Source organism: Kogia breviceps, chromosome 7, assembly GCF_026419965.1.
Source record: "Kogia breviceps isolate mKogBre1 chromosome 7, mKogBre1 haplotype 1, whole genome shotgun sequence".
Classification (NCBI taxonomy): Eukaryota; Metazoa; Chordata; class Mammalia; order Artiodactyla; family Physeteridae; genus Kogia; species Kogia breviceps.
Window position 1 is genome coordinate 116,169,993 of NC_081316.1, and position 26,412 is coordinate 116,196,404.

Below are 26,412 nucleotides of genomic sequence, written 5' to 3' on the forward strand. Positions count from 1 at the left end.
AACGAAGACCCAACGCAGCCATAAATAAATAAATAAATAAATGAGTAAGTAAATAAATTTATAAAAAAAATAACACTTACAAACTGATGTTTTTAAACCAGACTATTTGCCTCACAGAGGTTTTAAGAATTAAATGATATGCTGTATGCCATAATACTTGTGTACTAGACATATAAGTGATCAAAAAATGCCTACTGAATTTGGATCTATGCAGTATGGAAGATATGGCTTACACTTCTGGGTTCACAATTTAAAAAGAAATTAAAACTGTAAAAGGCAGAGACAAAGACACCATTACAAGATTCAAAGGTAATACCTAAAGAAATCAGTATCACCTTAACCTACAGAAAGGAAAAAGATCACAGCTGTTTAATTGGACACTTTCTAAGATAAAAGAACAAGTGAAGAAAGTGGGTTAAGATGAAGGACCAAGAATTTTGGTTAAATAAAAACAATTTCAAGTGCACATTATTAAAAATTAGAAATTAGCAAAGATATGAAATATGAAATTAGCTTCTATAACAAATAGATTACAGGGCGTAAGGGTGATCGTATCATCTCAAGATTAAGCAATCTCTAAAATCTGTTGTAGATTGCAAATTCCAAGGTGATGCAAGAAAAGCTGGCAATCAGGAAACTGAAGTCCTTAGTAGCTCCTGCTAAGATTTCATATAGCTTAGGAAAGCAACTTCAATAATTTGGGCCTCAATTTTCTCATTTGAAAAATTAGAAGGTCTGATTGTGAGTCTCTCTGGGTTATAAAAAAAGATTCTAGTTTAATGTGGTTTATGGCTGACATATATGGCAAGAATACAGAAGGTAAGCCATGAGAACATATCAACGATTACTTACAGTGTGAAGCAGAAGAGAAACGTGACAGCATTATGACAATGCAGTAAATTACTACTTTCATGTAGTAAATAGTATAATGAGTAGTCTGAAATTTTTTAAGCAGCTTGACAAGATATTTACAACCAGGAAATAGCCTTAATTATCTAGGTCACTAATTCATGGAGGCATAATCAAGTAACGATTATACATTTTAATGTATGGTGCCAAAATACCATGCTTAGCTTTTGAAGGTCATTTTTTAAGAACAGCATAGGTATTTTTGACATTATGTTTTGCTTATGAGAATAAAAATATTTGCATTGTCAGAACAAATGGAAATCACTGGTAAGAAGAGAAGATGCTAAAAGGTGTAGGTTTTAGATGGAATAATAAGTTCATGACTCACATGCCAATCATATACTCTAAAGAAAAAATATTCCTGTATTAGCCATGGTTCATCATAAAAGCATTTGATATTTTCACTTAAAAATTAACTCACCAAATAGAAGCATTTTTATGAAATATGACATGAAACAGTGATTCAGAGCTGCCCACTTCCTCAAAGGAACCAAGATGACATACAGTAAAACATGTATAAATGATATGTAACTGTGAACATATATATACAAGCTAAGTTCAATTTCCAATCTCATAGTCTCTCACCTACAAATAAAAGCACTTAATTATAAAAGGTTTGCCCTTAAAGTCACATCAAGGCTAAGAATTTAAGAATTTCCCATATGAAATAGCCATTAGACTTTTCCAGATTATTTAATTTTTAATTTCAGGTACATGAATAATACTTTTTGGAAAAAAAAACCCCATAAACTCTCGTATCTTACTCTCTCAAAGAAAACTAAAAACTTTGTACATAAGAAAGCTTTCCTCAAAAATACTTGCTTTACAATGACTAGTTCAAAGATAGGCAAGAAGGCTCAATGCACAAAGAATAAATAAAGGAACTAACTGCTTACTTGATGGAGGAAATAATCAATGCTACAAATGACATATTTTAAGTCTCATTAAGAACAAGCCATGGTAATTACCCTCAAAAAAATTCTAATACTAAGAGTTAAGAAATAGCACACTTCTGAAACATACATACATTGTTACACCACAGCGGAACTTACATCTTGGTTAGAAAAGTGTGCATCTGATGCAGACACTACTTAGTCTGTTCTTTTATTGTAATATGTGACCAGTAGCTGACTCATTTAACTTCATCATCAATAAACAATATATTTCCTTTACTCTTATTTTTAAAGGATTTAATTAATTTATTTATTTTTATTTATTTATTTGGCTGCGTTGGGTCTTCATTGCTGCACACAGGCTTGCTGCACACAGGCTCTCCCTAGTTGCGGTGAGCGGGGGCTACTCTTTCATTGAGGTGTGCGTGCTTCTCATTGCAGAGCACAGGTTTTAGGTGCATGGCCTTCAGTAGCTGTGGCTTGCAGGCTCTAGAGCACAGGCTCAGTAGTTGTGGTGCATGGGCTTAGTTGCTCCATGGCATGTGGGATCTTCCTGGACCAGGGCTCGAACCCGCGTCCCCTGAATTGGCAGGTGGATTCTTAACCACTGCGCCACCAGGGAAGTCCTATTTCCTTTACTCTTACAGGAAGAATTTTCACTTACGTTTTTAAATTAAATATCTATTAAATTGACTCTATTAAATTGATTGTTTCAACTCTGAGTATATGCAGAAATGCCAATATGAATGGGAGAAAGAATAAAATAAAACATCTGTGTTACCACAGTCAATGTTATTTGTTCATATTTATTCATTCATTTATTCAATATTATTCATTCATATTTAATTCTCATTAACTTTTATGTGAAATGGAGAACACACCCACAACATTACCTGACAAGCAATGTGCACGAGGTAGACCAGCTCTTTAGATTCACAGCCATTTTTTGTTACTTCATTCTGTTCTTCTGAAAGTGAAAGCTATGTCAAAGAAGAAAGGGCACAAGAGGAAGAGAAAGTCACGATTAATGAACAAAATAAGCATTCAATAATAGCTGTCCCTCCCATCAACTTAATGTAAGATATGCCTCATAATAGAACTCTATTGCTTAAAGCAGATAAAATGAAGAATTCAGGATTTTAAAAAAATGTTTCTATTTGAAAAAGAATAGATACATGTATATGTATAACTGAATCACTTTGCTGTACACCTGAAGCTAACACAACATTGTTAATCAGCTATACTCCAATATAAAATAAAAATTAAAAATATAAATAAGAAATTAAAAATACGTTTACAAAAATTTTCTTTGTAGCTTATATCTAAACTAGCACAACAGTATAACAGCAGTAAATAAAATAGTACATTCATTCCAAAGCAGGCCTTCACGTCCCTGAGGTACAGCACAAATGTGAAAGGAAGGCATTCAGGCGGGCCCTGAGAGACGGCGTGACCGGTGGTCTAAAGGAGCTCAGGCTCTATTGCGGAGACTGCACACTGGCTGCCCAGAGAACAGGCTGGGCCTGCAGACACATTTTATTTCAGACTCACCATGCAGGTCTGAACACTGGATTTTATTTTATTTTTATTTGAACCAGCAGCTAACATTTAGAAACTAAGCGGTTTCATAAGAAAAATACAGATTTCTGACTTCTATCGAAAAATCTGAAAATCTGAACTACTAGACCCATATTCTCACATGGACAACAAGTGGCTGGAGCTAAGTGACCACCCCCCTCTGAATGAGGCAAGTATTCTCCCAGAGACTTTGTCACAGAAGTGACTACCTCTTTTATTTTTTAGTCAATATCTAGGTTGAATGTTAACTGTCATTCATCATGCTACTGCTTTGTTATTTTTTTACACCCTACTCACTTCACTCATTTATTTACATACCCTTCCCATCTAGGGATATGAATTTGCAAACTCAGCTCCAGATATAGACAACCCTGAGTTCAAAAGTGCCACTAACTAGTTATATAATGTTGACCTACCTACTTAATCTCTCATCTGGAAAATGGGAGTGGTATAATAACACCTATTCTCAAGTTCATTAAATGAGATAATGCATTTAAAGCGTTTACCAAGGTGCCTGGCACTCAGTAAGTACTTAACAAACATTACCTATCATTATAGTTAATATTATAAGAAATATAAAGTTGATGAGAATACAGTCTCTATTTTTTTTTTTTTTTTTTTTTTTTTTTTTTGCGGTATGCGGGCCTCTCACTGTTGTGGCCTCTCCGTTGTGGAGCGCAGGCTCAGCGGCCATGGCTCACAGGCCCAGCCACTCTGCGGCACGTGGGATCTTCCCGGACCGGGGCACGAACCCATGTCCCCTGCATCGGCAGGCAGACTCTCAACCACTGCGCCACCAGGGAAGCCCCAGTCTCTATTTTTTGAAAGCAGTATCACTGGAAGTATTAAAAAAGAAAAAACAAAAACTCCTGGTATTAAGTAGGAGAAGTTCAGAGGATAATGATCATTCTCACACTAGCCAAAAATAAGCCAGATTAACTACAAAATGAGTTTTTTAAAAAGTGAAAAGAAACCTACACAAACTAAGTTGCAAACAGGGACAAGGCTTTCCTGAAGCAGAAGAGATTCGTATGGACGTGCTCAGATACCTGGCAAAGACGCAGGAGGATAAAGAACCTGCCTTAGACACGGTAAGGAGAAACCAGCCAAACCCCAACTGACTGCATGTGGACTGGAATGACAGATAAACTAAAATTCCAAGGAGCACCATTAACACCTACCCAGCAACTGACTCCCACAGGTATTCACCAAGTAGACACAGTCAGTACACCAATGGCGGGGCAGGGGGAGAGAGCAGGAGAACTGAGAGATATGAACCCATGAAGTGTGTGGAATCTCCCCAAGCACAGGCCAGCACAGTGGAGATGGAGAGAAGGCAAGAGCGCTGAGAAAGATCTGCTGAGGCTCTCAGGGCATTTAACAACTGGTGACTGGAGGTGGCACAGAAAAGCTGAGAGAAACCCCACTGAGGCATCGCAGGTGCTATAAGAGTATAAGGCAGCTACATATTCGGATCTGGGAAAGGGTAGCCGGAAGAGAGCACTTGTTGGCACAAAAAGCTGGGGAGCAAAGAGAACTAACAACCAGGTGGGCTACTCTCCCTCAGTTCAGAAAACTACAGGCTTAGCAGTAAAGCACAAAGAGATCTCACCAATTTTCACTTTTCCCTGCTGAAAAAAAAAAATTTCCTGAACCGACACTCAAAATATTTAAAAGTAATGATAAACTAAAGCAAAGTTGCCAAAGGCCAGGTCTATATCAGCCACAGGTCAGCCTGACTCAGAGCCCCATCAAACATGACTAACATAATCTACCACAACAATCTAACAGAATGGAAAAAGAAGGGATAAGCCCATTCCTGAACATAAAAATTATTGACTTTAGTCTCTACTGTCTCTTATATAACATATTCAGCATAAAAGATTACAAAACATACATGGAAGCCAGAAATTGTGATCCAAGGTCAAGAGAGGAAACAGGATAAGGGACAGACCCAGAAATAGCCCAGATATTGAAACAATAAAAAGAATATAAATTAATTATGGTAGAAATTCTAAAATTTAGTCTGAAAAGATATGTAAGAATATAAGAATACAGGGAATTCTAGCAGAGACTGATCTACAAATATATTCACAAGAAATGCTAAAAATAAAACTATGCTGTCAGATATTAACAGCAAACTGAATACAGTAAATGAAAGAATTACTGAACTTGAAAACAGGTCAACAGAAAGTATCCAAGCTGAAAAAAAAGAAAAAAAAGAATGACCCCCCCCAAAACGTAAATAAATAACAGTACAGTTAACATCTCTGAAAGAATGCCAAACAGACAAGCAATATGTACAACTGGCATACCAGAAGGAAATGGGATTGGAGTGGGGCAGAGAAGTATTTGCTGAGACAACAGATGAGAACTTTCTAAAAAAGGTGAAAGATACCAACTAACAAATTCAAGAAACCGTGAACCCCAAATAGGATAAATCTCAAAAATCACTACTAGGCATATCATAATCACACCTTTGAACAACAAAATAAAAACAAGAATCTTTAAAGCAGGCAAAGAAAACTACATATAACATTAAGGAGAAAATAGATAAGTGACAACTAAATTCTCACCAGAAATAAGAGAGGCCAAAAGACAAAGAGAAACAGATTTAAAGTGCTGGAAGAAAAAGACTGTCAGCTCTATATCCACTAAAACAAACTTCAGAAATTTAAGAAATATAAACACATTTACAAGTGACAAAAGCTGAGAGCATTTGTCTCTAACAGACCAGCGCAACAATAAAAGCTAATACAACTTTCTAAGACTGAAGGGAAATAGTACTAGACAAAAACCCAGAACTTCAGGAAGGAATAAACAACATCAAAAAGGGTAAATATTAAGTAAACATAAAACAACTAAACATTCAACAGTAATAAACAGTAGAAGTTTGAGACTATCTTAATAGTTTTGAGAAAAGAAAATAAATTAACCAAGGTTTTATTCATACCAAAACCTACAAGAAAAGAGAAAAAAAAAAGTATTTTCTGATGAATAAAAACTTAATGAGTTTGGACTTCCCTGGTGGTGCAGTGGTTAAGAATCCACCTGCCAATGCAGGGGATATGGGTTGGAGCCCTGATCCGGGAAGATCCCACATGCCACAGAGCAACTAAGCCCGTGCTCCACAACAAAAGAAGCCACCGCCATGAGAAGCCCGCACATCACAATGAAGAGTAGCCCCCACTTGCTGCAACTAGAGAAAGCCAGCACGCAGCAACGAAGACCCAACGCAGTCAAAAATAAATAAGTAAGCAAATAAATAAATAACATTTTTTTAAAAAACACAAAACTCATTAGTTCCCATCAACAAATCCTCACTAAAAAGACTTCCAAAATAGGTACTTAAAGATGAAAACGGATTCCAGGATAAAGAACTAAGGTATAAAGAATTCAGCAAATAAGTATTACATCTAAACAAATCTTAACATATAACAAAAATAATGATTAGGGCTTCCCTGGTGGCGCAGTGGTTGAGAGTCCGCCTGCCGATGCAGGAGACACGGGTTCGTGCCCTGGTCTGGGAGGATCCCACATGCCGCGGAGCAACTAAGCCCGTGAGCCATGGCCGCTGGGCCTGCGTGTCCGGAGCCTGTGCTCCGCAACGGGAGAGGCCACAACAGTGAGAGGCCCGCATATCGCAAAAAAAAAAAAAAAAAAAAAAAGATTAATTATAAGAAATAAAGAGATGAAACTATAAATCCTGAACAATACTTCCATGGAAGACAAGAAAGAGTAATCCCACTTAAAACATTCTAAGTGCTGGTATTGCTTGAGAGAAAAAGTAAAGATACTGATAAACTTCAGACTAAAAATTAGGTGTTCAAGTTAAATTTTTAATGGTAGCCACTAAAAGAACAGAAAAACCCGCTGTAACTTCCAAACAATAAAGAGGGAGGTTGGGCTTCCCTGGTAGCGCAGTGGTTGAGAGTCCGCCTGCTGATGCAGGAGACATGGGTTCGTGCCCCGGTCTGGGAAGATCCCACATGCCGCGGAGCGGCTGAGCCCGTGAGCCATGGCCGCTGGACCTGCGTGTCCGGAGCCTGCGCTCCACAACAGGAGAGGCCACAACAGTGAGAGGCCCGCGTACCGCCAAAAAAAAAAAAAAAAAGAGGGAGGTAAAATTTTTAAATGTCAATACCTGCAACAGAATTAAGAATAGAAGAAAATCAATCTTCCTAAGTAAAACAGAAGGGGGAGGAAGGAAAGGGAGGGAAGGAGAGAGCAAATTTCCAAATTAAAGCAAGGAGATGGGGTAGGGGGGATTAAAAGCAAAACAGTATAGTCAAATGGTATCAACAAAATGGTGGAGTAGGCAGCTCCAAACACCAGTCCGTTCACCAAAACATGAAAAAACAAGCAAAAACTCTCAGAACGAACTTTCTCACTACCCTAGAAAACAGGAGAAGCCCACGAACATGTTCAGGGTGAGACACATGCACACAAAGGACATAAATAAGACCCTAAGCTTTAACCTCTAATTAAACTTTAGCTAAGACAGAGCTGTAAACAGCGTGGTCAAGTGTTGAATGAGCATCCCACCACAAAGGAAATGTGCAAAGACTGGAGAAGTGGCTTTTTGTTTGTTTTATTTTTAGCTCCTGGCATTCAAGGAATTCCCTGACAAAACCTTTCTGGAACACAAGCTAAAAGAAGGGAGCCTTCAGTGAGCACCTATGACAAGAAATACAGTCTTTGCAAAAACAGTCTGGAAAAGTCACAAACAGACAACTGCAGCCTTCACAAAAAAAGACAGCAAACCTGTACAAAGGGGTGGAATCTGATTCCCAGGGTTACACATTATAACAGTCAAATGTCCAGTATGCAACAACAACAACAAAATCACAAGATACGCACAAAATAATTCACAAGAAAAAATAAATAAAACAAAAGAAAATATCCCTGAGAAGTCCAGATACAAAATCTAGTAGTTTTTTTTTGGCTGTGCAATGCAACTTGCAGGATCTTAGTTCTCTGACCAGTGACGGAACCCATGCCCCCTACAGTGGAAGCAAGGAGTCCTAATCACTGGACCACCAGGGAAGTTCCAGTTTAGTAGATTTTAAACAAACTACATAAAATACACTCAAAGGGCTCAAAGAAACTACAGAACTAAAGGAAAGCAGGAAAACAATGTATGAATAAATGAGCATATCAATAAAAAGAAAGAAAAAAAAGGAACCAAACACAGACTTGTGGGATGACAATCACTATCTAAAATGGAAATTTCACTAGAAGAGATCAACAGCAGATTTAGGAAGGAAGAACAATCAGTTTACTTAAAGAAAGGGCAAATAAAAGTATACAGTGCAGGGAATTCCCTGGTGGTCCAGTGGTTAGGACTCCACACTCTCACTGCTGAGGGCCTGGGTTCATTCCCTAGTCAGGGAACTAAGATCCTGCAAGCCACTCAGCACAACCAAAAAAAAAGAGAAAGAAAGTATACACTCCAAAGAACAGAAAGAAGAAAGAATTAAGGAAAATGAAAAGTACCTAAGAGACTGTAGGACACCATAAAGAGGACGAAAACAATACATTTTGGGAATCCCAGAGGAAAAGAAAAAGACAGACATAAAGGGATTATTTGAGGAGGGATATTAGGAAGATGCAGGAATAGGAGAGCCCCAACTCTAGACCCCTTCACAAAAACAGGTAATAGCAACTGTCCATCAAAGTTTCTAAAGTTATCACAAAGGGCCACAATAAACCAAGTGAAAACATGAGTCACAAATAGGGATAAAAACCTTTGTAATACACATTGACAGATTTCTTAAACACAATATATAGTGAAAAAAATGAGGTAGGTGTATACCCACACCAACCTCTTGAAAAGTATCTGTAATTTAAGTGGGGATCACTAATTATCTGATGAATGACTGAATAAGCAAACATTGTCTCACTGGAATACAGCACTCATTTTCAAAGCTGAATTCATTCTCTTTCCCTGAATATTCTCTTCTACCTCTTGAATTCCCAAAGTAAATAAATATAACTATTCACCCAATTGACCAACCTAATCACCCTTGATTCCTCTACCACCCCCTCCTCTCCACACATCTTTTCTTTTCATATTCCCAGGGTTAAGATCTAACCTAGACCTTTGATTCCTTAATCTCTCCTGTCTTCCCAAAACCTGTCTCTCACACCCATTCCTTTCTTCCTGTTCTCCACTGCTACTTCCCTAGTTCTGGGCCTCACTGCATCTGGTCTACACCAGGGGTCCCCAAGCCCCAGGCCATGGACTGGTACCGGTCTGTGGCCCATTGGGAACTGGGCCGCACAGCAGGAAGTGAGTGGCAGGTGAGCGAGCAAAGCTTCATCTGTATTTACAGCCGCTCCCCATTGCTTGCATTACCGCCTGAGCTCCACCTCCTGTCAGATCAGCGGTGGCATTAGACTCTCTTAGGAGCACGAACCCTACTGTGAACTGCACACGCGAGGGATCTAGGTTGCACGCTCCTTATGAGAATCTAATGCCTGATGATCTGAGGTGGAGCTGAGATGGTGATGCTAGCGCTGGGGAGTGGCTACAAATACAGATGATCGTTAACAGAGAGGTTTGACTGCACACAGACCATAATAAATCAACTGCTTGCAGACTCATATCAGAACCCTATCAGCGGGCTTCCCTGGTGGCGCAGTGGTTAAGAATCTGCCTGCCGATGCTGGGGACACGGGTTCAAGCCCTAAGCTGGGAAGATCCCACATGCCTCGGAGCAACTAAACCTGTGCGCTATAACTACTGAGCCTGTGCTCTAGAGCCCATAAGCCACAGCTACTGAAGCCTGCGCACCTAGAGCCTATGCTCCACAACAAGAGAAGCCACTGCAATGAGAAGCCCGCGCACCGCAACCAAGAGTAGCCCCCGCTCGCCACAACTAGAGAAAGCCTGCACGCAGCAATGAAGATCTAATGCAGCCAAAAATAAATAAATAAATAAATAAATATATATATGTGTGTATATATATATATATACATATATATATATTTTTTAAACTCTCAGTGAGTGGCAAGTGACAATTAAGCTGCATCTGGTGGCAGGCTTTACAGTGGCAAGTGAGTTGCTGTACTTCAATCATACAGCAGCATCTGCTGGCAGGCTTTAAGTCAGAATTCAACACTTGTTTTAGTCCACCATTATTTTATTCACCACTTCCGTCCGCGCCTCTTTCCCATACTGCACAGTTGTCTCAGTCAGTTTTGGTAAGCCCACAAGCTAACCCTAGCCAAAATGAGTAAAAAATAAACATCACTGGAAAGCTTCTTTGAAAAGGGGGGAAGACCCAATGATGAGACAGCAGGAGACTCTAAGACTGCCAACAAAAAGAAAGCTGCTTTTTAAGGAAAATACCAAGAGTCCTACGTAAATTACAGGTTCATCACAACAGGTAATTCACATTCTCCAAGCCCAATTTGTATAATATGTGGCAACTGGCTATCCAACCAAGCCATGAAACCTTCAAAACTGCTTCACCACGTGGAGACCAAGGGCCCTGCATTGAAAGAGGACAAGCCTTTGGAGTTTTTCAAAAGAAAAAAACGTGAACACAAAGAACAGAAGAAATTATTGAAGGCCACCACTTCATCAAATGTGTCTGCCCTGAGAACATCGTTCTTAGTGGCTATAACCGCACTGCAAAAGCTAAGAGAAGCCCTTTACTATTGGTGAAGAGTTGATCCTGCCTGCTAAGGGCATGTGTCGTGAACTTTTAGGAGACACTGCAGTTCAAAAGGTGGCACGTGTTCCTCTTTCGGCTGGCACCATAACTAGGAGAACTGATGAAATAGCAGAGGATACTGAGGCACAATTGCTAGAGAGGAGTAATGAGTCCCCGTGGTACGCAGTCCAGGTTGACGAGTCTACCGATGTTGACAGCACGGCAACAAAGCTTGTTTTTGTGGGATACGTTTTTCAGGAGGACGTGCATGAGGATGTGCTATGTGCACTTGTGTTGCCAACCAACACCACAGCTGCAGCACGATTCAAATCTTTGAATGACTACCTATCAGGAAAACTGAATTGGTCATTTTGTGTCAGTATATGCACGGACAGAGTGGCTGCCATGACTGGATGGCTTTCTGGTTTCACTACTTGGGTCAAAGAGGTCGCTTCTGAACGTGAGTCTACACACTGTGTCATCCAGAGAGAAATGCTGGCTAACCGAAAAATGTCACCTGAACTTAACAACGTTTTGCAGGATATGATTAAAATTATCAACCACATTAAAGTACACGCCCTTAACTCACGCCTGCTCATGCAGCTCTGTGAGGAGATGGACGCAGAGCACACACGTCTTCTCTTATACACAGAGGTGATGGCTTTCTGAAGGTAGATCACAGGCCAGAGTTTCTGAGTTAGGAGAGCCACTTCAGAGACTTCTTTTAGAAAAACAGTCACCACTGGCAGCACATTTCAGTGACAGAGAATGGGTCGCAAAACTTGCTTACTTGTGTGACATATTCAATATGCTCAACAAACTCAATCTGTCACTTCAGGGGAGAATGACAACTGTGTTCAAGTTGGCAGATAAAGTGGCCGCATTCAAAGCCAAACTGGAATTACGGGGGCGATGAGTGAACATTGGGATTTTTGACATCTTTCCAACATTAGCAGAGATTTGCAAAGAGACTGAGCCAGGGCCTTCTTTCTCCCAGCTGGTGCATGATCCCCTATCTCAGCTTTCAAAAGAGCTTGAGCATTACTTCACAACCACAAAAGACCCCAGAACTGGGAAGGAACGGATCCGTGACCCATTTGTGAATAAGCCAGGTGAATCAACTTTGTCCGTGCTAGAAGAGGATCAACCGCTTGAGATCGCAAATGACGGTGGCCTTAAAAGTATGTCTGAGACAACTTCAAATCGCCTTACGCTCTGGATTAAAGTCAAGGTGGAATAGCCTGAGATTGCCACAAAAGCACTGAAAAGCCTGCTTCCGTTTCCAACATCCTGTCTTTGTGAAGCGGGGTTTTCTGCAGGGACGGCAACCAAAGCGAGATTACGGAGTAGACTGGACATAAGCAACACACGTCGGATGTCACTGTGTCCCATCATCCCCAGATGGGACCATCTAGTTGCAGGAAAACAAGCTCAGGGCTCCCACTGATTCTGCATAATGGTGAGCTGCATAATTATTTCATTCTATATTACAATGTAATAATAACAGAAATAAGGTGCACAATAAATGTAATGCACTTGAATCATCCCAAAAGCACCCCCCCACACCCTGGTCCGTGGAAAAACTGTCTTCCACGAAACCCGTCCCTGGTGCCAAAAAGTTTGGGGACCCCTGGTCTAGATAATTGCATACCAGATGATTACAGTGGTCTTCTAACTGGTCTCTTTCCACTTCCTACTACACACTGATCATGGTACTTTCTTCTCAAAATCCCTCAATACTTTGTCAGTTCCTACTAAGAAATTAATTTAAAGGCAAAGTCCCAATACCTTAGATGAGCTTTGAAGGATGGCATTTCTCCAAATTATCTTCTAAACCACTATGAAAGATTAGGCTACATTTGCCTACAGAAACTTATGACATGAACATAATGATTTATTTTTACTTCCTTCAACTTAATATCTCAACCCTTTGCCTATAAGAAATGGAAAACAGAATTTCCAAGTCCCTACTTCTGGATTCCTTACAAATCTATTTTTGGAGTTTTTTTTCCTATACTGAATTCACTTTCTATCACCATGGAAACCTATCTGAAATTAGTGTTGTTAGGATCTTTAAAAATACAACTGTTCAGCAAGCCTTCCAATGTTCAAAAAAGTTTTCTCTGCATGGAAATCAGCGTAAAGCTGGGTAAAAATACATCACCCCACCCACATAAAAACCATTCATCAAAGCTTAATCAACAGATTGCACATGGGGCAAAGAAAGAGTTCTCTTCCTTTTATTCACCTTTTATAATGCTATTATGGTTTCAGTTATTATCGTTTCACTATGACATACCTATGGAGCTTGTAAACAGTTTTCTTCGCTCACCACAGCTTGGAGCAGAGTATGTAAACATGAAAAATAATTTCTGTTGCACAACAGTATGTGGTCTGCTCATCCCAGCCATCAGCATCCTAAGATTCAACACTGAAAGTACCACTTCTAAACACCTGAGCTGAGGACGCCAACTGGAAGAACAACTCTATATCTGAGTTACATCTTAGGTGGGTAATAAGTGAAACAAGTTCTAATTTCAGAACATAGGGCAAAAATCAATGAGACAAAACTGCAATTCAAATTTCTTAGGAAAAAGCTAGAGACGTACATGCATCTTAATAAACTTAACAGTCAGTTTTTCCTTCCAGAACCAGAATAGAGCACTGTTTCCTCAGGTGAGTACCAGGTGAAGGAACTGGTTTGCTCATCCTTAAACACCAGAACCACCCTCAGCTCAACGAGAGGTCCACAGCATGAAGAATACATGGGATCACTTTGTGGTACAGCAGAAACTCACACACCACTGTAAAGCAATTATACTCCAATAAAGATGTTAAAAAAAAAAAAAAAAAAGAATACATGGGAAATGAGATTAACAGCAGAATCACATCTCCCATCTTACAGATGCTCACTTCCAGAATATACACGTGTCAGGAAACAATACTTCAAGAATATTTTCACATTTCTATATGGTCAGAACTTTTTGAACAAATAGCTTTAGCAGCAGGGTTAAAGGAAGACTGAATGGGAACCCAAATAATAGAGCCCTCCAGAGAGACAGAAAGTCTTCTCTCTCCCCAGAGCCATCTGTTTGTGAAAAAGACACCTTTCCTTCTTTTCCCCAGAGAGGATGTGTTTACATTCCAGAGCAGTGTTCCCTCTCTCCATCTCCAGAAAGGCAAATGGACAGAAGTGCCAGCTATCCTATATAAACTCCAAGTTTCATAATTTCAGAGTTTGTCTCTCATGGTACAAAATCCCAGGGTACACATAGAGTATATGTCGTTCTCACATCACCTCATGGAGGACTAAGGCATAAGGAACCAACACGATTTACACTATGAGTTTATAAAAGGTCTGATTTCTGATGCAGAGACCTCACATTTCTGTTAGAGAGACACAGAGAGAGAGTGAGAGAGAGAGAGAGAGAGAAACTGTGGCGAGCCGACTTGTTAGCCTCTCAAACCTTTCTCAGTTTCAGACTGAACAATACTATTTTTATAAGCATATTCAGTCAAATTCCTGGAAGTCAACTGCATGTGACTCCAACATAGAATATATATTTTCATCATTCAACCAATTTTGCACACCTAACTCCTGGACTGGATAATCTCATGAGATACAGTTAAAATCTAGTACCTGGATGACAGCAACACTGATAACTCACTATGGAAGTCTTCATTTTAAATCCTCCCCTCAAATGACAAAGATTTCCAGGAATAAGAGGAGGTGTTACTACAGAATACGCAGAAAAGTAGGGGTGAAATACATTTGTTTTGGTTTGAGGAAAACTTAACTTTCTGGTAGGGTTAGGAATAGTAAAATTATCACAGCTTTTGTTTCAAATGGTTACACACATAATAATATATACTTCTAAATAAGATATTTTTAACTGGAAACATCTACAAGCTAATATTGAAACTGCAAGTAGTATTAAGAAGATGGGGGAAATACCATTTTATTGATTTACTTCATTTTTATTAATGTCTTAAAGTCTCACAGATAGGTACCAAAACTTGTTGCTGATATTTATTTCTATAAACTTTAATGCCTATATTTATACGAATTCTTAATCAGGAAGAAAACTCAGTCTGTTTCCAAAAGAAACCACATTTAGTCAACTGTACATTGAACTTGTTAACTATTATTACACCAGTACACTGAAATACTGAAACTATAAATGTGGAATCCATATATATGATCTTATCTGTTAACGATTTGTTAACAAAAGATTTTCAATGTTATTATTCAATAGGGTAAAATGCAATGATGTGTTTTCTTCGGTTTCTTTTATCTTTATTTTTAAAACTGAAACCTAAATATATTACAATTTGAATATTCTAAGCTACAGGTTTAATTCTAGCTGAAAGTGGAGCTAAATTTTAAAATTAATTATAATTACAGAAAATGCACCTGTTATTTTAACATTCTCCATTTCACAATTTTATATAAGGCCAGTTTTTATATTATAAGAAATATTACATTTAAATAAACTGATAACTAGATAAACAAGAATATTATCAATACAGTCTCTCTTGTGAGGGGTAGTTTGCCACAAAATTCCTTACAGTTATAAAGCCTCCTATTTGCAAAGCTTTTCTTTATCCACTGCCTCAGTCCTGACACCACTACCCTCAGGTCATCAGGAAAGTATATATATATATATATATATATATATATATATATATATATATTTGGAATTGATATATTTATCCCTATTTTACAAACAAGGAAACGCTCAGAAAAGTTAAAGAATTTACTTAAGAGCACACAGGTTACATTGCACAATTAATCATCATACTTTTTTACCTTCAAATACATTAAAGATGTAGGCCTTTCAAAACTGTGGTTTCTTCCTGCTTAAAACAGTAGTTTTGTCAGTGTATCCTTTTCTAGTACTTAAGAATGTGCAGAATAGCTCTACAGCCTTGATTCAAACACAGATCCCCACCACTTAGTAGCTGTGATCCTAGGTAAGTTCTCAAGCTCTTTTTGCCTCAAATTCCTCAACTGAAACTGTTATGAAGGGTCAATGAGACAACATGCAAACAGTACTTAGTATAATGTTTGGCTCACAGAGAGCATTCAATAAATACCGGCTTCGGCTTATAGTTCCAATTACTTCATCTGAAATGAAAATTGAGCAGGGTTTTATTTTATGCTTTTACTCCTCAACATTTCAACATTTCAGATCACACTTTACTAACTTTTTCCACATTTCTCAGTGTCAAGGCAAGACTGTGTCTGCTGATAGAAAGTGTCGACTGAAGAAAAAGCACAACCTGAAAGTTGAGAATTATGCCACAACAGCATTTCCAAGCCCCTTGCACAGAAGCTTCAGTAGAGAACACTCAGGAAACAGGTATTACATTCATACAAAATTTTCTATGCTGTATTTCAGTCAAAACCTGAGCTCTCACATTCAGGTTAATTTAACTTAATGCTTTATATGAAATTGGAGAAAAAGAAACATTAACTCACAGCTTCAGATAACGGAATGACAGAAGATGTAAACCCACATGGTAACTTAGTGTTCTACACACTAGATGGCGGTATCACATAAAGCACAGCAGAAAGAGACTCACGCCTCAATAGCATCTAGCTGAATAAACTGATTATATATCTTTCTTTACATGTGGCAAGAGATCTTTTTCCTTCTTACTGAAAAATAGTTCGTGAATGTGAATAAATGTTTGTTTTTGGACAATGGAGATGATACAAGGAGAAGTGCAATAAAGATAATAAATATATAGGATTTAAAACTACATGTGGTTTTACTTAATAAATTAATAAGAAGCCCTTTCTAGCAATTGCTTATCTTTATATTTTTCTTCAGGTTTCAATTTCTGTAAATAAAATATAACACTTATACATCAAATCCTGTAGAGTCTGTTCAAAGTACTATTCAGGGAGAAAATGTCCAAACTCAAATGCACTTACTAAAAAACAATGACCCAAAACAAATAAAATATCAATAGTACCTATACAATTGTATTTATCTAAGGAAAAAAGTATGCTTAGGAATTAATAGTTAATTAATAATAGGGAGGGAGAAATGAAAGGAGGGAGGGAGAAGACAAAGAGTCTCACGTTGATGAATAAAATCCCAAGCTGGTTTCTTGATAAGACCAAGTGTTAAGAGTATCTTGTACACAACAATTTATATCCACAAATTTGAAAACCTACATTAAACGGACAATTTTCTCAGAAAAGATAAAAACTGACCTAGGTAGACATTGACTAGATCTAAAAAGAACCTGAGTAGACCAATAATCAAATTATAAGTTGAAACAGTAATTAAAGATTAAGCCCTCATATGGGAACCAAACAGGAAAACTGTACTAAACTTTCAAAGAACAGGTAATTCCCATTTCTACAAACTATTCCAAGACATTTACTTTTTAAAGGGTACGGGGCAGTGAAGTTCCCTAACTCACGCTAGTGGACAAGTACAATACACGGACCAACAGCACTAATGAACACAGACACAAAAATCATAAAATCCTGATAAGAGTGAAAAAGGGAATTTATTTTTTAATTATTTAGCCCAGAAGTAGAGTGTGTCCTAGGAATAAAGATGTTTCAACAATCTATTTCTGTGGCCAGAGTAATGATCTGCACTAATTTTTAAAGACAGCTTATTCATGCTCTATATAAAAGTGGACTAACTAAGAACTAAGAACATGACATGGTACAGCCTCTCCTGCTGTGTCATTACATCCTTTTACCTCTTCACCTTGACACATCCCCAGTTTATTTAAGTCAGAGCTCACAGTTCATCTTAGCTAGAAGGATCATTGGCTGTCATCTGGTTATTCTCGTGTATCCAGTATGAAGACAAGGAAAACAAGACTAAGATTAACTGACAATCTCCCTCAAGGTCAAGACTGTGTGGCACAGTGAGCGCATCCTGTCAGCTGGCCACACCCATTCCACCCCACACCAGTATCTTTTCTCCTCAACAGGACAATGCGATTTTATGTCATGTGTTACAACTGAAAATAGTGAACTGATACATGAACAGGAAAATCAGAGATAGGCTAAGGTCTGCTAGAACTGAGCTGAAGTAGGATTTGAACACAGCTGTGCAATCAAAAGCATATGTGTTGCCAATTCACTGGGAAAAGTATACACAGGCTTGGTAATTATTTTATCAGGCACAAATTAAATTACAAACAGGAATGCTGGAGGATGCTCAGTGTTTACAACAGCATCAAAAGGAATAAAATACTTAGGAAAAAATTTAACCAAAAAACTGAAACACTTGTATGCAGAAAACTACAAAATACTGTTGAAAAAAATTAAAGAATATGGGCAGATACCCCATGTTCAAGAACTGGAAGACAATATTATTAAGATGGCTATATTCTGTAAATTGAACTACAGAATCAACATAATTCCTATAAAAATTTCAACTGCCCTTTTAAAAAAAAAAAAAAAAAAAAGGACAAGCTGATCCTAAAATTCACATGGAAATCCAGGGGACTTCAGAATTTCAGCCAAAACAATCTTGAAAAAGAAGAACAAAGTTGGCAAACACACAATTCTCAATTTCAAAACACATTACAAAGTTACAGTGATAATAACAGTGTGGTACTGGCATAAAATATATATAGTCGAAAGGAATAGAGGTGAGAGTACAGAAATAAACTCATACATCTATCATCAATAGATTTTCAACAGGAGTGCCAGGACCAAGGGAGAAAGAACAGTCTTTCCAACAGTGGTGCTCAGAAAACTGGATATTCGCATCCAAAAGAATGAATCTGGACCCTTACATCACACTATATACAAAAATTAACTCAAAATGGATCAAAGACATAAATGTAAGTGATAAAACCATAAAAATCTTAAAAGGAACCACAGGAATAAATCTTCATATCAATCTTCATATTGGGTTAGGCAATGATTTCTCAGATATAACAACAAAAGCATACGCAACCAAAGAAAAAAACAGATAAATCAGATTTTACCAAAATTACAAATTTCTATGCTTCAAAGGACACTATAAAGAAAGTTAAAAGACAACCCACAGGATGTGAGAAAATATTTGCAAATTATGTATCTGATAAGGGTCTAGTATTCCAAATAATATAAAGAATTCTTACAAGTCAACAACAACAAAAAACAAATAACCCAATTAAAATATGGACTTGATAGACATTTCTTCAAAAAAGTATGTAAATGGCCAACAGCACATCTGTCTAGTCACACCCACTAGGGTGCTATATTCAACAAAACATATAAAGCCAAGAGAATCAAAAACATATGTTCACACAAAAAATCATACATGATTGTTTATAGTGGCCAAAAAGTGGAAACAAGTCAAATGACCACAGACTAAAGAATGGTTAACGGTATGTGGTAGGTCCACACAACAGAATAACATTAAGCCATAAAAAGGAATGAAGTACTGATAAATGCCACAACATGGGTGAACCTTGAAAATACTAGGCCAAGTAAAAGAAGCCAGCACAAAAGACAACATACTGTATGATTATATTTATATGAAATGTCAAGAATAGGCAAATCTACAGAGACAGAAAGCAAATAAACTTAGCAACAACTGTCAACATTTTAAACATACATACACTTTGACCCAGCAAATCCTTACAGGATTTTATTTAATGGATATATTCATATAAATAAAACCTGCAATATCCGTCAACAGGGAACTGATTAAATAAACTACGGTATAATAATAAAATGAAATATTATGTAGCTGTGAAAAAGAATGAGGTGAATCCAAATTACTGAAATTTAAAAAAAATACAAAATATACTTTCAAGTAAAAAAGCAATTTTCAAGACAGTATGTATAGAATTCCATCTAGCTATATTTTTTAAAGGCTATAGATAGCTAGGTAGATAGTTATACCTATAGCTCTATCTAGAGATACTGCTATTTATTTTATAAATATATAGAAAAATTCTAGACGGACACATAATAGTTAATAAAAGAAACAGGGCATAAAGGGAATTTTAACTTGCATTTGTAGTTTTCATCATCCACTCTATTTGATGCTTTACTGTAAATAAATAAATAAATGCACACTCATATGGAAAATATATTCTTATAAGAGCAAATTTAAATGGTGAAAAAAACCCAAAATATTAAAAAAGCATTTTTAAAGCAGATTTTATCTCTTCTTCAAATTCATTCATCCATTCATGCAACAAATATTCATTGAGTGATTTTCTTATGTGTCAGGCACTGTTCTAGATAGATGCTAAGGTGGAAAAAAAAGAATAAATAATAACAAAATATTTAGCATGCCAAATGGTGGTAAATGTTATGGAGAAAAATTAATTACAGAACAGAGATGAAAACTGCTGGTGACCAGGAATTGCCATCTTATGTACAGAAAGTACACTTGCTCTGAGAAGACATTTGATCAAGTATTTTAAAAAGGGAAGGTAGCAAGTTATGTGAATATCCAGGGAGAACTTTCCAAGTAGAGGAAACAGAGAGTCCAGTGGTCCTGAGGGAGCCTGTACACCTGGAGGGAGAGTGGAGGCAACTGTGGCCAGAACTCTAAGCCTTAGGGGAGGAGAAGTAAGAGATGAGGTCAAAGAGGTTAGAGGTAGAGCTTGTAATCCATGCAGGGAATTTCAAAGAATTTGAGTTTTACTCTGAAAAACAGGAGAAATAATTGGAGGGTTCCGAAAAAGTGACATGATCTGACTTAACATTTGAAAAGAATCATTCTTGCTGTTATGCCAACTATGTAAGACTAATGAAATAATCCCCCTGAAAGGACAACAGCCAACTTAAGGTGACATCTGAGACAGGCAAGGGTGGCCAGATCCTGGATATATTTTAAAGACAGAGCCAAGAGTTTTGCTGATGGACTGGATGTGAGGAGTAACAAAAGGAAAGAAATCCAAGATTACTCCAAGGTTTGACTGGTCAGGAATTGGAAAGATAGAGTTGCTATTCATCACGTTGGGGAACACAGCAGGAGGAGCAGGTTTGAGAGCAGACTGTTCTAAGTATGCTAAATTTAAGAGGCTATTAGTCACCCAAGTGAAGATGCAGAGAAGTCCGCTAGACACACAATGCCACAATTCAAAGAAGAAACCATTAAAATTTCCTTTGTATGTTATATGGTAATGATACTACTAGCCCAAATTAACCCTTACATCTAAATTATTTTATAAGCATTTGTGTCTCAATCTAAATAAAATTGAGAATCAGAATTTATAACATATAGGATTAAGAGTAATTATTTTCATTTTATAACTGAAAGCCTTAAAGTTAAATATACTACTGTCAGATTTTTAAAATTTAGTGGACAGTAACATTTTCTATGATACAGTGGCCTATTGAAACTATAAATTCTCAATATCTGAGGAAGGGAAACAGCTATAAATATGAGCAAAAGAAACCCATAAATCTAAGGGAAATTCCTCAGATCAGAGTTAAAAAAAAAAACAGAAGGTATGCAACTGCAGAATGTCTCACAACTGGGACATATTAAGAGGCAAAACTGAGTCAGTCAACTGACAGTATAAATACCTATGAGGATATAACAGAGCTACCGAGCTTAAGGCTGATGATGTCTTCCAAACACGTTTTACTAAGTTTTCCTACTTATTTTCTTCACAGCACATACTGTCAATCCTATATTAAAAGCAAGTAAGGATTCTGAGAAGGAGAATTCTGGGAAGATGGTAGAGTAGGAAGCATCAGAAATCTCCCACCTAGACATTGCACTGGCAGAATCTGATGCAATTACTCTGTAACTCTGGAGTCTATTGAAGGCTTGGGACTTCCAGGTGAAGGCTTGGAGGATACACTGCAGAGAATTCTGGTCCATCTCAGCTCTTAGCACAGTAGCAGCTCCCCATCCCCAGCACCTCGGCACATGCCACATACACTCAAGGAGCAGCCTGAATGCAGCTTGTGAGAGCTAGGGTGGGCATAAAGGAGCCTGCCCCATAAATAAGAAGGACCTGGGCTCTGATGGCTACTCCTGATAGCAGAGGTGCAAACAGGCAGACAGTCATGTTGTTACACCCTCCATATTGTTGCAAACCCCTCCCCCACTAGCTGAAGCAACTTCCAAAGAATTTAAAGCCCCAGTGCCCTTCCCCTTCCTTAATTTTTCTTCTTCCCCTTTGGAGAGCCAGACGTTATAGACTAGGACATTCCAAGCCAACTGCATACATGGTAAAGATGCCCAGGGACATGTGCAGGCTCAGGAAATACTTGAGGAGACCTTAAGTTTACACCTCAGGCTAGTCCTTGGCACAGAGTGAGGCTACAACAATTAAAAATAAAATAAAATAAACAAAAACAAAAAACAGCAAACCTCAGGGAAGGGGCAAAAAGCAGATTTCCAAAGTTAGTTACTACTACCACATTCAAATGTCTGAATCAACAAAAAAACATAAGGTACACAAAGAAATAGAAAACTATAGCCCATCCAAAGGAAAAAAATAAATCAACAGAAACAACCATTTAAAAAAAGTGATAGTAGATCTACTAGGAAAAGACTTTAAGATAACTTTTTAAAGATGCCCTCCAAAACTAAAGGACAATGTAGAAAAAGTAAAGAAAAAGACATATGAACAAAATGGAAATATCAACAAAAAGACAAGTTTCTAAAAAGAAATTCTGCACCTCAAAGTACAATAACAACAATGAATATTTCACAAGAGGGACTTAAGGGCAAATTTGAGTAATCAGAAGAAAGAATCAGTGAACGTGAAGATATGACAATGGAAATTACTGAGTCTGAGGAACAGGAAAAAAAAAAAAGAATGAAAAAAAGTGAACAGAGCCTACAGGACCTCTGGGGCACCATCCCATACACACTGTAGGAATCTCAGAATGAAACAAAGAGACAAAGGACAGAGAGAATATTTGAAGAAATACTTCCTGAAAACTTCCAAAATTTGATTGAAGATATGAATATAAATAGCCAAGAAGCTCAACAAACTCCAAGTAAGATGAACTTCAAGAAACCCACACAAGACACATTATAATAAAACTTTCAAAATACAAATGCAATGAAAGAATCTTAAAAGTAGCAAGGGAGAAGCAACTAGTCACATACAAGGGATCTTCAATGAGATTATCAGATTTCTTAATCAGAAACTTTGGAGGCCAGAAAGCAGTGGGGCAACAAATTCAAACTGCTAAAAGAATAAAACTGTCAATCAAGAATATATATCCAGCAAACCACCATTCAAAAGTGAGAGATAAAATAAGACATTCCCAAATAAACAAAAGCTGAGGAAGTTCATTAACATTAGGCTTATTTTGCAAGAGATGCTCAAGGGAGTCCTCCAAGTTGAAATGAAATGATGCTTGATAATAACTAGAAAACATACAAACAAACAAAGACCTGTAAAGCAAACATAAAAGCTGGGATTGTGTAACGCTTTGTAACCAGTTTTTGTTTTCTACATGACTTAAGAAACTAACACTTTTTAAAAATAATAAGTCTAAAAGTGAGTATTGGAAATTTAGTTTGTAACCCCACATTTTGTTTTTGACATAATTTAAGAGACTAATGTATTTAAAAGAATTACTAGTTTATGTTTTAGGGACACACAATGTAAAAGGATGTAATTATACGACATCAACAACTGAAAGGTATGGGGACCAAGATGTAAAGGAGCAGAGCTTTTGCATGCCATTGAAGTTAATCTGGTATAATTAGAGTGTTATAACTTAGGATGTTAAATGTAATCCCCATGGTAACCACGAAGGAAATATCTATAGATAGACACAAAAGGAAATGAGAAAGGAATTGAAACATTTCACTACCAAAAAATTAACTAAAAGCAAAAGAGGACTAATGCAAAAAATGAAGGACAAGAAATCTATAATACACAGAGAAAACAAATAGCAAAATGACAGAAGTAATACTGTCTAAAAGAAGACTCACTTTAGATTAAAAGACACAAACAGGTTATATAAAAAGAATTCCTAAAACTCAACAACAAAAACTAAACAACCCAATTCAAAAATGGGGAAAGGACTTCAATAGACATTTCTCCAAAGAAGATATACAAATGGACAATAAGTACAAGAAAAGACCATTAGGGAAATGAAAACCTTATTTATACTCATTAGTTTGACAAAAACGTTCAAATGTTATATCATATATATGTTCATCCAGAACCTTGTCTCCTACAAGGGTTTGATTCCAAGCATCCAATGGCACATTACGCATATCTCTATTGCCTCATCATGCCATGGACTATCCATGCTCTCTTTACTATTGGACATAGAGTCATTAGTGTCTTTAATCAGACTGGAGAGCCAGGAATCAAGGGGGTGGAAATGGGAGTGGTACCACTCAGTGTTACTCATAGTGACTCACTGGCAAAATTAGTGTTTCCTGTCTCCATGACTATGCTCTACTGGCCTACTAGTCTTAGTTCCAAGGGGAGGAATGTTTCCACCAGAAAACACAACAATGATTCCAATGAATTGGAAGTTAAGAATGCTGTTCAGCCACTTTGGGCTCCTTATGCCTCTAGATCAACAGGCAAAGAAGGGCATTATGGTACTGGCTGGTATGACTGATCCTGATCCTGACTACCAGGGGGAAACTGGACAGCTACTTCACAATGGAGGTAGTGCAGAGTATGCTTGGAATATATGGGATCCCTTAGGGTGTCCTTAGTATCACCATGCCCCACCATTAAACTCAATGGAAAATAACAAGAACCCAGTTCAGGGAGGACTATTAATGGCCAGACCCAGAATGAAGATTTGGATTGCCTCACCACGTAAAGAACCACAACCAGCAGAGGTTCTTGCTGAGGGCAGACGGAAATACAGAATAAGTAGTGGATGAAGGCAACTGTAACACCCCCTACAACTATATGACTGTTTACAGAATCAAGAACTACACTTGCCATGAGCATTTCCTCCTTATCTTGTTATGAATATGTTCCTGTGTGTGTGCACATGCATGCACGTGTAACAAATATCTTTGTTTTCTTCCCTCTCTTATCACCTTATATAATGTAAGATTTATATCTTGGTATTTAAGTATTTTTAACTTTACATCACAGTATTTTAGTTATGGGTTATCAAGAAGAGTAAACATTACCCAAGGACTTTGCATCCTCCTCTAGGAAAAGGGTTAATGTTTTTGGTTGTATGAAAAATAGTTGATTGTGCTAGGCAGAAGTATGACTTTGTTATTGTCTTTATTTGGCGATAAGTATGGTTTAAGGGGTGCCAAGTTGAGAAGGGGCAGACTGTGATGGTTAATCTTATGTGTCAGCTTTTGGGCAAACATTATTCCAAATGGTACTCTTATTTTTTAGATGAGATTAACAATTAATTCAGTAGACCCTGAGTAAAGCAGATGGCCCTCCATAATGGAGAGGGAGAAAAGAAGATTACCCTCCAATCACTTGCAGGTCTTAATAGAAAAAAAGACTGACCTCCCCAGTAGAAGAGGCAACTCTACCAGCACAGTGCCCTTGGGCTCAAACTGCAACAGCAACTCTTCCCTTGGTCTTCAGCCTACTCTGGAGATTTAGGACTTACTAAAGCTCCACAACCACATGAGCCAATTTCTTAAAATCTAAATATCTATCTATCTCTCCCTCTCTCTCTACTCACACACACACACACACAAACTCGTTCTGCTTCACTACAGAACTCTAACATAGCTAATCACACTTTAAAATAATAAAATTGGACTCCTTTAAAAAAAGACTGGTGGGTATCACAGTGTTAAAATACTGAGATACTGTACCACCAATGATCCATGCGACTATAGGGGCAATGCTTTGCACAGGAGAAGGTCATCAGGACTCACCTCCAGTGCTATGGTTTATATCCATTCTGACTGGTTGTCACACTAGGGGTTCAAAATTTTTAACATCACTCCTTTTCACACTATACATAAATTATCAATTACAAGTAACTTGAATGTTAAAGTCAAAACTATGAAACTTTTAGAAAAAAAATAGGACAATATCTTTGTAACTTCAGAGAAGGTAAGGGCATCTTAAATATGACAGAAAAACTACAAGTCAGAAGATTTGTACAAACATACAACTACATAAAGTAAAGAATAAAACAGTAAATGCCTGAACACTAAAAGCAGAATAAAGAGAGTGAAAGAAACATACCACAGGGTGAGAGAAAGTGTTTTTAGTTCACATACAAAAACAATAAAGGACTAGATGCAACATGAAAGGACTAAGATCCAAAATATGTAAAGCATCCCCATGAATGAATAAGAAAAATACAAGCAAATCTATAAAACAAAATGAGCAAAAGGCTTGATCTAGAGTTTAAAAAAATAGGAATCTCAAAGGCTCAATAAACATTTGAAGAGCTGAGCAACCATATCAGAGATCAGGAGACTGCAAATCAAAATGCAGTGAGA

At 37.5% G+C, this 26,412-nt stretch overlaps 1 protein-coding gene across 3 annotated transcripts in view; it reads right to left on the reverse strand.

Moving 5' to 3' along the window:
• The window catches only part of ARHGAP32 (Rho GTPase activating protein 32), a 274,258-nt gene that overhangs the window by 103,121 nt on the left and 144,725 nt on the right, over positions 1–26,412 (reverse strand). For all 3 annotated transcript variants that reach the window (XM_059069744.2, XM_067039316.1, XM_067039317.1), the window contains one exon: positions 2,696–2,782. In XM_059069744.2, coding sequence (XP_058925727.1) covers positions 2,696–2,782 — 87 coding nt within the window. The remainder of the gene's footprint in view (positions 1–2,695; positions 2,783–26,412) is intronic.